We start from the raw sequence: 14,639 nt of genomic DNA on the forward strand, positions 1-14,639 counted from the left end.
TCTCACAACTTTATCCCATCAAATTCTTTGAGGGTAGGAATACACATATGTGGTATACATTAATCACATTAGCAGGGATTGCTTTCAACTTGATTATGGGCCTACATGTGTGCTAGCCCAATGCCCACTTTGGAGTGGCTGTTGGACAGTGGTTTAATATGCACAGCTCCTTCTCTTAACTTCTAGTGGTTCTCAGGATCTAAAATAAGGTAGAGCTGCTGACCTGATATGGTGAATTCTTCTATCCACAGTGCTTGGCTCTGTGAAATCCTGAGGAGTGTTTTTGGTATTGTAAATCCCCTAAATATGAATGAGTTCTGTTCCATGAGTGCATTTGCAAGTCCAATTTGTTGTAAGTCCAATAAAGTTAGCCTAGGTACCCAAACTCACATAACTGGCTATACAGTATTGTCCTGTAAGAGGTTTGTAATACTTTTCATACAAACAATACATTAAAAAAACAAACACAAAATAAACATTTTTAATCTTACACTATCGTACCTTGAAAAGTACAGTAGTACAGTACAATAGCTGGCCCTTCTTAACAGTATCACCTATATCACCGCTGCTTTTATGCCAGCTTCTAGACATCCTGGACTTGAAATAAAGATACTGTATGGCTGTACTCTACACAGCACTGTAAAGTACACAAAAGCACAACTGTTTGTGGAGGATGCAAGCAGGTGACAATATACACCAGACACATGAACTAACTTACATGACTGGACACGTGAACACATGTTCATACCTTTGAAAGTTTGAAACTTGAAGGTTCATATGTCAGGGGCTCACTGTACTTTAAAAATCGAAAGAAAGAACAACTCTTTCCTCATCTCTGCCTCTATCTAATACTCTTTACTCGGATGATGCTAGGTACAATGTACCATCTTCAGTTATCAGTCCTTCCTCGGTGGCTTTTAGAGGATGGGGTCTCCAGTTAAGAGTACAGAAGGAGGTGCTGGGGGAGGTGGGCAGTGGTGGGTGTGAGCTCACTCCCACCCTGCAGTGTAGGCAGTGTAGGGATGGCTGGCTAAGCAGGCACTGAGGAAGGAGAGAGGTCTTTTTGCTTTTAGGTAGGAAAGCTTACTAGTGGAGGTGGGTCATCGATTGTGCTTTTTAATCCTGTTTCACCAGATGTGCAGATAATAGAAATATGTTCCAGATTCTGACAACAGGAAGACTGGCAGAATTCCTACCGTTATTAAAAAATCGTTTTCCTGCACCTTTGGGTATATTTTAATGGGAAGTTCAAAGAAGGCATCTGAGCTGCTAGTTAGATGCCATTTTAAAGGGAAGTCTTAAAGTTTGAAAGGTACATAGAGCAAAAAGGAAACAGAAATGTGAAGTATTCAAAAGCATATACGCAAATGAAAAAACTGGAGTGAAGATAGTCATATATAACATAATCAGGTAAAAGAGTATCTTATAAGATCTGCTGAAATAGTGCACTGAAGACCCAAACAGAAGCAACATCATCATTCTCTCCACCACAAGCAATTTTATTTATCAAACGTCATAGCTATTGAATCTAAGAGATAGGCAAGTAATACAGATTAAACATTTTCTCTAAAAATATGACAGTTACTTAATTGAGAAGTAAGTGATTTCTACTTTAGAATAGCAATAGATTCAGGATGATTCTGTCTACACCATCCACCAGGGAAACCCAAGGATACTGGGGTGGGTAGCCTATCCCTTCTCCAGCAGATCTTGCACACGCAGGAATCGAACTGGAGTCTCCTGCATTACAGGTGGATTCTTTACCAGCTGAGCTACATGGGAAGTCCATACCATCCACACTTCACATTAAATTTTCTTGAAATTTAAATTAATGTTAAACATTGGATCAGTTTCATGTTTGCTGAGAATTAAGGCCACTGCTAGTCAATGTAGGTACCTCTGCATATAAGCAAAAGGCAACCCTTCTGGGTAAATACTCCACAGACTTCACGACTGGAAACCAGCTATCTTTCAGTCTCCTACTGACTCTGACTCAGGCATCTTTGTGCAGTGCACATACCACACAGATGCACAGAGCAGAACTCTCTCACATATTGAACCCAAGGTTTCAAAAGTCAAGAAAGCTATTTCCTGGGTCAGTAAATTTAAAGTATTATTTTTAAGACTGAAAGCTTAAATTTTAACCTGTGCCTATATTTGTGACATTATTAAGAAATGTATTTATGCAGTCAAATCACAGCCACAAAATGTATAAGGAAAATTCCCATGATGCCAGATACATAGATACCATAGATACAAGCGTAAGGACGGCAGTTTAGTCCACAGACCCAAGGCAAAGATACACTTGCTTCTTGGAGCAGCAAGACAGCAGGCCTAGGTACAACTAGAACAGCAAATAGAATCATAATACCTGGTAACAATTGGTTTTATTTGGCAATTTAGTGATTATTATAGTTATTTTAGAAGGTGAATTCATTATATGATAGATTTTATGATAAATGTAGGCTACTACAGTATTCTTTTTGCAATAAATCACACTATTCCTCTATTTTTGAATGTCCGTTAATCTACATAGAATGCATCTTTACCTTACATCTTGAAGTGAAACAAACCACATAATTTCAAAGATTATACATATTTTTCTAACAATATATAAAAACACTTTTGAATTATTACTTAAAAAAGGTTAATATAACCAATTGTGGGGCTTTGAAAAGGAACAGATTTTTGTTGTTAAATGTTACAAAGCACAAAGAACGTGAAAAAATATATATATACTCACTGAATTGGCATTTGTCGGGTTTGGCCAAGGTCTACCACCACCTGGGCCCCTACAAGACAATATGATAAACGAAATTTTAACTCATGCTCTGAATGTTTCACAATAAGCAACAACATCATAAAATACTAACATTTATAATTCAGTTACCATGCTGTTCTAGTTCAGCACTGCAATTACTCTTTATATTCTCACAGCTTTTTTAACTACTGAAATCCAAAAGCCTTATCATTCCCCAAACAGCTTTCTTTCCAAATCAAACTACTTTTACTAAGCCTAGTTTTAGGTTCAGTTATTATAATAACCACTAAAAGTGGTAATCACCTATAGCACTAAATATATATAAATATATTGAATCATTGTAAGATTCTGCTTTTGGAGTAAAAATCACTAATTATGAGATAAATACAAACTATAATTGTGACATCAATATAAGCCCTCTCTGTATCATTCAAAATGAAATTGTAAAATACTATTATATATAAAATTATTGCTTGTATTAAGCTACAAATAAATGTATATAAAAGTTCCCTCCTCTTCAAAAAATTTGTGTAGAATATCACATTACTTTATACATCTATATGTCAATCTATCTTTCAGGGCTGACAATTTAGTTACTATTAAACAAGAGGATCACATTTCTTGTTTTCATAATTATAGTTCAAGACAGTGGTCAGAGTGAATCTTGGGGGGAAAAAAACAGGAGGTAATCTATGCCAATGTATGTCAATACCTTGCTTCATGTTAGGGTGGAGAAGCATGCTCCCTATTCTATAGCTTAAAAGACAATGATTTTAAGACAAAATTAATGCCTAGTTAAGTTAAAAAGTTCTCCTGTCCATATGCTTTTAGTATTAACTGCACCTGAATAAATAACTGCCTGATGAAAAGGAGACTACTGTTAGCACATCCTCTGTAATTAGGGTCACTCAAAATTCCCTTTCCCTCTAATATCAATGAAAACACTGAGCTTTTTAATTAAAAAAAATAAAGTCCCCTGATTCTTACCCTAGGGACCTTAAACCTAAAATTCTAAATGTTAGATAGAAGTTGTCCAAGTTAGCTGTATTACCCATGTTTGGTTGGAATATTTAGAACTGTTTTGAGTATTATTTTGGGTTTCCCAAGGAATGCAAACAGCAGGGAAGGGCATGAGAAATTGTGTCCTTAGGCTCCATTAGGATGCCCAAGTACAATTTTACCCAATTCTGTTTGAGGAATAGAGGGGGAAATAAGATGCCAGAGTCAAAATATTGGTCAAAATATTATGCACAGCCAGAAGGTGAGGGACACATGTATTGTTTCTGGAAATAATTCCTCTCTAAGATAATGATGATGACTTTACAATTAGTTACTGGAGCACTTTAGAAAGGTGATTTTACATAGAGGATTCAATGTCTTGGGCAGAAACTGAGGTTAAGCATAGGATATATGTTGATCAAGTGAAATATTTGACTTGCTTGATGTTAAATAAAACACAGTGGAGAAATTAGGAAATATTTATCTTACAACAACATAACAATATATTACATATATCCAAATCACAGCCAAACGTTGTTTGCAATGATATGCAGATAATCTCATAATTCTGAAGTATTATGTTTAAACAAGGCCTGTGTGAATAAGATATATTAAATATAAAATAATTTTTACTTAAAATTTGCTTAATGTTAATATATTAAACTAAATATTAAAATAATTAAACACTTAAATAAAAATTAAATGATTGAGCTAAATTTATTCTAAGAACCATAAAATACCTTTTATGTATTTCAATTGTTTGACAAATACTAATGTCTCAGCTCACCATGTATTTCATAATAAACTGCATTTTACTGTAATGGGTTAAGTATTAATTCATTTGGATAAGCTAAATTTCCCCTATCATGACCACTGTGTTAGAAAATATTTTAAGTTTTGCAAATACTATTAAATAAAGTGAGGGTTATAGTAGTGAGTAATTCTGTTAGAACAACTTCTTAAGTGCAGTAAGTTTTCTCTACTTTTGAGGGCCATCAGTATTATCAAGAGAGTAATTTACAAACTATAATGTAGGCATTATTTTGAATGTAAATTTCTACATAAGTATAGTTTGAAGTAGAATCAGTTAATCTCATTTAAAAAGAGAAAAATGAAGCTTAAAAGAATGTTGTTTACTTAGGAAGTTTTCAAGGCTGGTCTTCCTTTGTGTTTTATTCTAACTGAGTGAACTCTCCTCTCTTTACATTTGCTACTCATAAATACTACCTAGACCTGCATCTTCTGCATTAGCAGGAGGCTTCTTTACCATTGAGCCAGCAGGGAAGCCCTAGCCTAAGTAACACTAATTCTAATGCTCTTTCCTTTAATTTTTAATTTATCCAACAAGTAAAAAAATGACATAAAGAAAGTCATAATTTCAGTTAGAAATACTTACTTGCCATTACACAGTAAGATTTAATTTTTTTAATGATAACAAATTATGGAGTGAATTTCAATAAAATTTATTGAGTACAGTGGAGACAATAATATGGTTTATTTATGTCTCTTTAAACTCACTTTTGCTTTATTGGGGCCAAAATCAATAAAACAATGAGTCTCTCTGGTTGGATCGTCCATATTTCAGAACTTTCTCTGTTAGAGGGAAACATTTATGATGTCATCGTCCTTAAAGGAATCCTAATTTATAGAAAACTTAAAATTATATAAGACCCCAAATAACAGTCAATAGTAATTAATGGAGTGTGAATCTATAAAGCTAAAATTTCTTTAAAAGCCAGAAATTATACAAACAGTAACATAATATGTAATTTAAAAATATTTTAAAATATCTAGATATATTAAAATGAGAAACCCAAACACTAACAGAAATAATCATTTGAAATTTTCAGCCATACTTTTAGTCTTCATAGTCTATGGAATTAAATATACCCGTAAGTTATCTGTTTAAATGTATGTGAAAAAGAAATTAGACAATTTTAAGCAGTTATCTGATTTCCAGTGGTCACATGCAAATGACTTTTCTTATACTAGCCAAACCAAGTTGATCTAAAGTCGACCACATCACTAATTATCATGATGAGTAATATACCAAATGATATTAGATACATTTTTAATATTTAATGAGAATTCTGGGTTGATCACAGCATTCAAAATGTATACTCCTTAACATATATACATAGAATTCAAATTATCCTTTAAAAGCTATTTCATTTTAAAGTCAGAATCTTAGATAGGTAAATTTTATATATATCTAAATCCTATTATTGAGAGTTTCAACTTTTGATATAAGCACAAAATATCACTCCTTTTCGTAGCAATCATTAATAAGGCTAAACCTTTGAGGAATTTAAGAAAAGACTTCATGTCTATCCATTTTTACTTTAAAAGTAAAAAGATGGGATAGGAAAATTTGACCTACTTTTTTCCCCCTTGTTCTGTCAGTTTTGAGCCTGGTTGGTATCCACCTATTAACCTATTTTCTATTTTAGGCAAAACTGCTTTCCATGAAAATGGTTCCAGAAACTTAAACAAATCCCTAGGGACATCAAACAAAGCTTACCTAAGTATATTTTCAATGCCATTAAATGATGGCAGAGTCATTTAGTTTGATAGATAAGTAACCAAAACATGGACTAATGGGGAATATGGAAATAGATGAGACTACCCAAGCCATATACAGAGCTCTATCATTATTTCTGATAAATTTTATTTAGGCTACATCATGGAATTGATCTTCTAATGAATTAATGAAGGCCATTAACAAGTTCTGGGTGTATATGGAACTTTAAGGGCAAGTAAGATAATGAAAAAGAAATTAAAATTCCTTAACAAATTGGATTCTATTGACTGACAGAAGCAACTGCTCTCTTTGGTTTTGAAAGGCCTTTATAGTAAAAAACAAAAACAAAAAAAAGTCTATTAGTTTACTCCCTATCTAAGTATATTTTGAATTTTCAAAAGAAACTATACTATGGAAAGTTCTTTAATAAAGAAGAAACTACTAGAAACTTCTTCCTGGGTTAACAGTGGTCCCAACAAAGCAAATATACATGTATCTTTAGGAAGGACATATATAGGTATATATATTTCTAAAAGTTTAAAACTCATAGGAATCATGCTATATCTGTTACAAGGAACACTATTCAACTGTCTACTTCTGGAGAGTTTAGTCACGGTCCTAGTGTCATCTCTTCATGTTTCTGTATGGACTGCATGAATACTATGTGCTTATTTACAAGAGACTCATTTTTATGATAAATAGAACATGAAAATCAGGCTAGAAGTTGGCTTTGAAATGGAAAAAAACTTAAAGGTTGCAAAGGAAGGCAGAAAAACAGAATATGTTGTGAAAACGATGCAAACACTACAGTTCACGTTTAGTTCATTTATACTGTCGTTTCATTTTACATTTCAAAGAAATTTAGCTTAAATTGTGTTACAAATTGGTGTGACTTTAGAAGACAGATAATAGAACACTTTACAGGACAATATAGCATTTTGCTTACATGTTCATTCCAGGCATTCCGGGGCCACCTAAAGCATTCAGTGGGGGTCTCATTGCACCTCCATAGTTCTGTAATGATAACCAAGGGTCAGACTACCACAAAACAAAAAAACAAAACCAAAGAGGAGGGGGGAAAGAAAGGAGAGCAGGTTAATGATTTCCCTACATAACTCCTGGTTGGATAAGGCCTGTGCAATTCATTCTCTGAAGGGTCCACTCTTGTACTTTCGCTTCTATTTAGCAGTTACATTGGTTTGTGTCTTTTAAAAACTACGTGAATATGTATGATCATTGGAGCATGTTAAATGATTAAGGTATAGTTACAATTGTAATATTCAATTATCTTAATTTCTTGATATCTGTACAACAGTGAACTTTTTCAAGCAAGACATTTCATAAACCCCAAACTCTGTTTTTAAAGAAAAGACTAAGTCAACATGTTTGAAATTGTCAGAATCAGAACAATTATGTAGTCTAAAAACAAACAGGTGAATCTAATATAAGCAAGTTGAATGCAAACTTCTGTCTGCAAAATAATATATTCCAGAAAAATGTACTAGTATACAAATCCACAAAAATATACGAACACTAAAGTATACTTAAAATATGCACGTGTGAGTTATGACTTGACAGACTTCTGTCAATATTTGAATGTTATGTGTATTCAAAAAATAAAAGCATTTAATGTATATATCAGATTAATTTCCATAAGGGCCAAAAGATTAATTTTAATCTGATCATATTAATATATTTTGAACTATCAACTAGTATACTTCATGCTTGGCTTTCTGACATTACTGTTCCTCAACTTTTCTGACCATTCTTCAGCTTCCTTTGCTGATTCCTTTTATTTGGCCAACTCTTTAAATATATATTTTTTTTTCTCTAAGTTCTAGCCACAGCATCCTTATAAACAAATATGCATTTATGGGTAAACTTATCCACTACCACTAGTTCAACAATTATTCCTATGTTAGGAATCTCAAATCTACTTTGTCACGATGTCTCCCCTACGCTCTTAGACAACTCACGTGTTGAACTTCATATTGGTTGTTTCTATCTGGATACCATTTCACACTCAACATACCTAAAAGTCACCTCCATTTTATCTTCTCGCAGCTGCGTTCTTTATTTTGCCTTCCTCAGTCAGTTCTGTGGCATCACCTTCTATATAGTAGTCTAGGCTAAGAACCTCTGGGAGCTCCTTGATGATTCTTCCTTTTATTTCAATTTCCGTATCTGAGTTACCAAGGTCTATTGATTCTACCTGTGAAATAGCTCTTGAAATACTGCTCCCTTTGTATCACTCATCTTTGTCATTTACTGACACTACTGTACTCTCTTAGTTGGTCTCTCTGACTAAGCCTCTCCCCCTCCCAGTCTATCCTCCATACTGCCTCCAGAACTGTGCTTCTTAAACTCGGTCCTCTTTATGTCGCTTAAAAGCCACGATGACCCACACTGTCTATCAAATGAAGTCTATCCTTCAGCATGGCCCCATGATGTTATTCACAGACCAGGCTTAGCTGCCCTCATTTCCTATCATATTTACTTTCTTCCCTTACCCCCACCTCTACCCCCCAGATTTCTGAATTTCTTGTGGTTTAGAAATATGCAGTGGATTTTTACACTCATGATAACTCATCTGCTATGGCCTTCTGTGTAGTAGATGCTAAGATGACAAGGAAATATTCAATGAGAGGAGGTCTGTTAACTCCAGGGAGTAAGCCAGTTTGTAAATAAACCTACCTAGTTACATGTTGTTCTCATTATTAAGAAATCATATTTAAATGTCTCAAATGAGGTGCTATGGAATAGGAGAATGGTATCTATCCATAGCGGAGAGAGCTGTTTCTCTTAACCTCTGGATCATACACGGGGATGGCAGCAGCAGTATTAGCAAGGAGTCTCTGAGAAGAAAATTCGAGTCTGGGAACAAAATTTACATGATAGACTATAACAGAAATTCTTGATAAAACAAACTGCCCCTCATTTTTGATCCCAGAAGGGCTGTGTTTTATTTTATCAAGGGATACATTTACTTTGCTCATAGCTCTGGACATAGATAGTGGTTTGGAAATCTGTTTTCCCTACCCCATTTCCTCTGCTCCCCTTTCTATACGTGTGTTAACTGGTCAGATTCGCCCAATGATCCATTCAACCTTAACTTTCCTATCTACAAAGTGATAATATCATCTCTCTTACAAGCTTATTGGAGGAAAAATGAAATCATACAAAACACCTATTACAGTGCTTGATGCATTAAAGGCAAGATACCTGGTGCTCAAAAACTGTAGTTGCTAACTCTTACACTGTTGATAAGGGACCAACTTAAATGAGTCTTCTCATTTTCCCTTGGGCCCTCAATCCTAACAAAATTACATGCTTTTGATGTAGTGACTCCCTGCCAGAGAATGCATATTTATTTTTTTGACTTTTTTCCTACTGTTTAATAGTTTTTCTTTATGTATCTGCATCTCATGCTAAACAATAAGTACCTGAAGGTAGAATCTGTTCTACTTATCTGTGTAGGTCCAATGCTCATGTATCACAGTTCATAAGTGTTACAGGATATCCATAAGAAATTATTTTGCAAATAATCTGAAGCAAACAGAAAACAGGAAGATAAGAAAGAATAACAACAGGCTTTCTAATGGGTAACAAAGGCAGAATGGGAAGAGCTCATTTGGAATCACTGAATTTTGAAGCTGATGGCAGCTATACAATTCCATCTGGTTTAATCTCTCTCCCAATGCAATGGTGCTGACAAAGGACTGTTCAGACTCTGCCTGGAAAGTTTACAAAGAGTGTTTCTGTGATTGGGCAGTTAAATTTCTAGAAAGTTACTATACTGAACTAAATTCCACTTCCTATCTTAGATGTGAAAATACAGAATTAGTTTGCTTCCTCTTAACATCTTATCATTTCTTCACCATAAGTATTTGACTTGGAAGTCATGATATGTTCCTATTTGCATATAACTCACTTTCCCTCCAGATTTCTAAAGGAACTAGAACTAGCTGGAGAGTCTTGACGTTTTCAGTTAATCATATGTATCTGCCGAGCCTAAGAACACAGACAAGCTAACAATGTATTATTACAAGAGCCACACAGAAAAATGACTTCAAGTCTGATATTAGGGAAGATATTTTTCTTGATTGAATAAGTAATTCTGCTTTTCTATTGAAATGATACTGGTATCAGTTCAAAAATCATGTATTACCACTGAACTTTGATTTAAAATAAATTAAGGGGTGGTAGAAATATACCAGGATTTGGAGCAAAGTTTTATTTCTTCCTCCATGCAGTAGGTTTTAATCATATATTTACTATATTCTAGATGTGCATTTTGCCTCCAGCTGCATTAAGAATCAGATTATATAATATTTCTTTTAGGAATTCAATTATTTCAATAGATAACTATTGTCCCTCTTCACCACATTGGTATTAAGCTGAAAAACCTGGAAATAATATCCGTGATACAAAGGAGATATTTATTTTGTTTGTGCATAAAACTAGAAACAATATTCCAGAGATGCTTCTATAATTCAGCTATAAAAAAGCAGAAGCATCCTGTTCTTGGGTAGTATCTGTATTATTAAATATGTCATGAGAGTCTTTTTTTTCTCTTTTAAGAAACACAGCTAACTTTTTATTACAGATCTCACAGTTTATAATCCATATATTACATATACCAGGTGTTATAAGTAAATATCTCATAAGAATCCCTCAATTCAAGTGATTTTTCTTCACGTTTAACCTACTGTATCACTCATATGAATATGATTCCTGTTTTCATTTAAGTACATGGTATGTATAAACAATTTCATTTAACCTTTTATACTTAAATACAGCGTTACATAAGTTGTTGCAAGCATTTCTGGTTTCTGAGGTAAATTCATACCAGAACACTTTACTTCCCCCAAATTATAAAGAAATAGATAGCAGGGATATTAATCCAAATGGAAGAAATAAACTACTCTCTTTGGGTTTGACAATGCAAAGAAAGAATTCATGCTTATATGATAAACTGAGTAAAACTCTTCAGTAAGAGATTACTCCCCAGAAATGTTTTCTTACTTTCTGTTGTAATTTACTCATAACACAAAACACATAAATTTTTGGCTCAACATTTAAAAAAATAAATGCTTTTTTACTTCTGCATTTTCAAATGAGATCTAAGTATTCCTATGTTCAATAGCTTAGGTAAACATCGGTATATCTTTCAAATACTGAAAAACTTACTCAAATCAGACTCTAAAAGTGTTGAAAATATTGGTCTGGAATGACAAAAACTCAAAGAGCAGCTAGCCAAAAAGTAAGTGACCTGAATGAAGAATAACTAAATTACAGACATCAACTGTTGACATATATTCAAAATGTATCTATTATGAAAATCTTTTGAGGAAAAAAAAATTCTTCAAGTTGTATATAGCTTTAAAACTGGTTGGCTTAGTTTATTAAAGACTATGCATCCGGTCCAGTCACTTCATGGCAAATAGATGAGGACACAGTGGAAACAGTGGCTGACTTTATTTTTCTGGGCTCCAAAATCACTGCAGATGGTGACTGCAGCCATGAAATTAAAAGACACTTACTCCCTGGAAGAAAAGTTATGACCAACCTAGACAGTATATTAAAAAGCAGAGACATTACTTTGCCAACAAAGGTCTGTCTAGTCAAGGCTATGGTTTTTCCAGTGGTCATGTATGGATGTGAGAGTTGGACTGTGAAGAAAGCTGAGCACCAAACAATTGATGCTTTTGAACTGTGGTGTTGGAGAAGACTCTTGAGAGTCCCTTGGACTGTAAGGAGATCCAACCAGTCCATCCTAAAGGAGACCAGTCCTGGGTGTTCATTGGAAGGACTGATGTTGAAGCTGAAACTCCAATACTTTGGCCATCTCATGTGAAGAGCTGACTCATTTGAAAAGACCCTGATGCTGGGAAAGATTGAGGCAGGAGGAGAAGGGGACGACAGAGGATGAGATGGTTGGATGGCATCACCGACTCGATGGACACGAGTTTGGGTAGGCTCCGGGAGTTGGTAATGGACAGGGAGGCCTGGCATGCTGTGGTTCATGGGGTCGCAAAGAGTCAGACACAACTTAGCAACTGAACTGAAAAGTATATTCAGCCAGTAAACTATTCTACAGATCTTATAAATTCTAATTGCCATTAACAGATTAATGATGGTTGGTCCCATAAATCACCATCCCTAACATGAGCAGAAATAGTAAAAAATAATTTAAATATCTAGATTAGAGTTTTATAAGATCTTAAGAAAATATATAGGAAAGAAATGAGCCTAAATATTTTTTTTTTACTTTGACGATCTCACAAATATTTACATAATAGGTATCTCTGAAAAATTTGTGCTTCATGTTCCAATACAATTTATATAGTTGATCCTTGAACAACATGGGATTGAACTGTGCCAGTCCATTTACAAGTGGATTTCTTTCAGTAAACATATTATTGGAACATTTTTGTGGATTTGCAACAGTTTGTAAAAACTTGCAGATGAAACGCATAGTCTAGAAAGAACAAGAAAATTAAGAAAAAGGTATGTCATGAATGCATAAACTATATGTAGACATAAGTCTAGACTCAGGCATAAGGAGAGTGATATTTAATATAAAATGAATGTCATAGTTTTCTTACTGTTTTAAAATTTTGCTTTCGAAGACTTACATTACTCTATAGTATATGCTTCTCTCTTTCCCCCTTAATTAGAGAAACCAAGTTATCAGCCTATCATCACATGTAAGCAGTTAAAAAAAAATAACAATATTTAAATACTGCATTCTGAATATGCCTGTAATACTAGATGCCATGAAAATGTTATAATGATTCATTCATTAGTGTATAGGCTAGGCTATGATGAAGCAAGTGTTGATTATTACACTAGGTTACCATAAAACTATCATAGTGCTGCTTCTTCATTATCAATGCATGAACTGTTATACCTGTAAATAAATAGGAATATATTCACCTTTTCTTTTCATTTTTGACATCTAGTGTTTTAAATATATGTAATATCTACAGTGTTTCATATCATTTAAGACTATATATATATATATATATATAAGACAAATCTTGTAAGCAGGTATCTACATATTTTAAGACAATATTGACATAGATACTGACAGATAATTCATCTTATAAACTAGATGATGTAAACTTATGGTATTGATAAATATAGTGCCGTACTGTAATTATATTTTCTTATAATTTCCTTAATAACATTCCCTTATCTCTATATTACTTTATTGTAAGGATACAGTATATCATACATATATTTATACAATATGTGTTAATTGTTTATGTTATCAGTAAGGTCTCTGGTTAACAGTAGGGTGTTAGTTAAGTTTTAGGGAGTCAAAAGTTATACATAGGTTTTCAACTATGCAGTGGTTTGGTGCCCCTAACTCCCACATTTTCAAGGGTCAACTGTGTATTACTACATGTTGATTAGGAACTCTTAGATATAAGCCACAGTTACCTGGGTAAATGTGGTTAGAGTCTTAAAAATCTTTTCTGGGCACACAACAAAATACATAACATTTTTAAAGTAGATACATGAAACAAATTCCTAAAACCATCACTTATATAGACTGTTCTTGGAGAGAATAAGAAAAGTAAATAATCCTTTTAACCAGTGGTATGATATACTGACCTCTGACCTATGAGGGAGAAATGTACAATTCTGAATTCTGGATTCGTTTCTTTGAAATATAACATTGCAAAATTAATTTCTACCTCAGGCAGTTTTCCCAAGAGAGACAAAGAGAGGTTTTAGCTAAAATAAGTGACAGCCTGGAGCAGCATACTAAAAAAAAAGTCATCAACAGCTGAATAGTTTCAATCTTGGTGTATCCTCCTGGGAAACTGTGATAGAGAAGTAGGCCAATAACATCTAGTGTATACTATTGTATTATACTTTTTCAGCAAGACCCATTTTAATATTTACTTCTAAATGGTTTTCTATTGTTTTCATACTCGAAATATGGTACTAGATAATGGTCAGTGGCATTCTTTAAAAGACTTACAGAAATATATTTTATGCCACTTGTTCTATTGAATTCAATTAGGTTTTAAATTATCTTAGTTATCTTTTATAATAATTACTATAATTTTTCATATTTCCTCAATATACAAAAGGGTAACAGTTATCTTTTTTAGTAATAATTACTATAATGGATTTCTACACAATGTATATTCTAGAATGCACCAAGGGCAAATGTGGTAGCATCTGTTGAAATATGGCTTGATGTTACATCTATTTGGACATGTCATAGACAACATATCTTCAAGAGCTTAAAAACTGTGCCATATTAAGTCATATATATACACACACACACACACACACACACACACACACATAATAGAAACCAGCAAATAATATAGTTTG

The 14,639-nt window shown here is 33.6% G+C and overlaps 1 protein-coding gene across 10 annotated transcripts in view; it reads right to left on the reverse strand.

Moving 5' to 3' along the window:
* The window catches only part of SSBP2 (single stranded DNA binding protein 2), a 312,716-nt gene that overhangs the window by 43,415 nt on the left and 254,662 nt on the right, over window positions 1–14,639 (reverse strand). For 6 of the 10 annotated variants that reach the window (XM_027970493.3, XM_027970492.3, XM_060415980.1 and 3 more), the window contains 2 exons: window positions 7,228–7,295; window positions 2,744–2,792 (listed from right to left, as the gene is read on the reverse strand). In XM_027970493.3, the coding sequence (XP_027826294.1) occupies window positions 2,744–2,792; window positions 7,228–7,295 (117 nt within the window). Of the gene's footprint in view, window positions 1–2,743; window positions 2,793–7,227; window positions 7,320–14,639 lie in introns of all 10 variants that reach the window. The other 4 variants (XM_042250727.2, XM_042250726.2, XM_060415977.1 and 1 more) reach the window with 1 other exon arrangement.

Source organism: Ovis aries, chromosome 5 (assembly GCF_016772045.2).
Source record: "Ovis aries strain OAR_USU_Benz2616 breed Rambouillet chromosome 5, ARS-UI_Ramb_v3.0, whole genome shotgun sequence".
NCBI classification, from domain to species: Eukaryota; Metazoa; Chordata; class Mammalia; order Artiodactyla; family Bovidae; genus Ovis; species Ovis aries.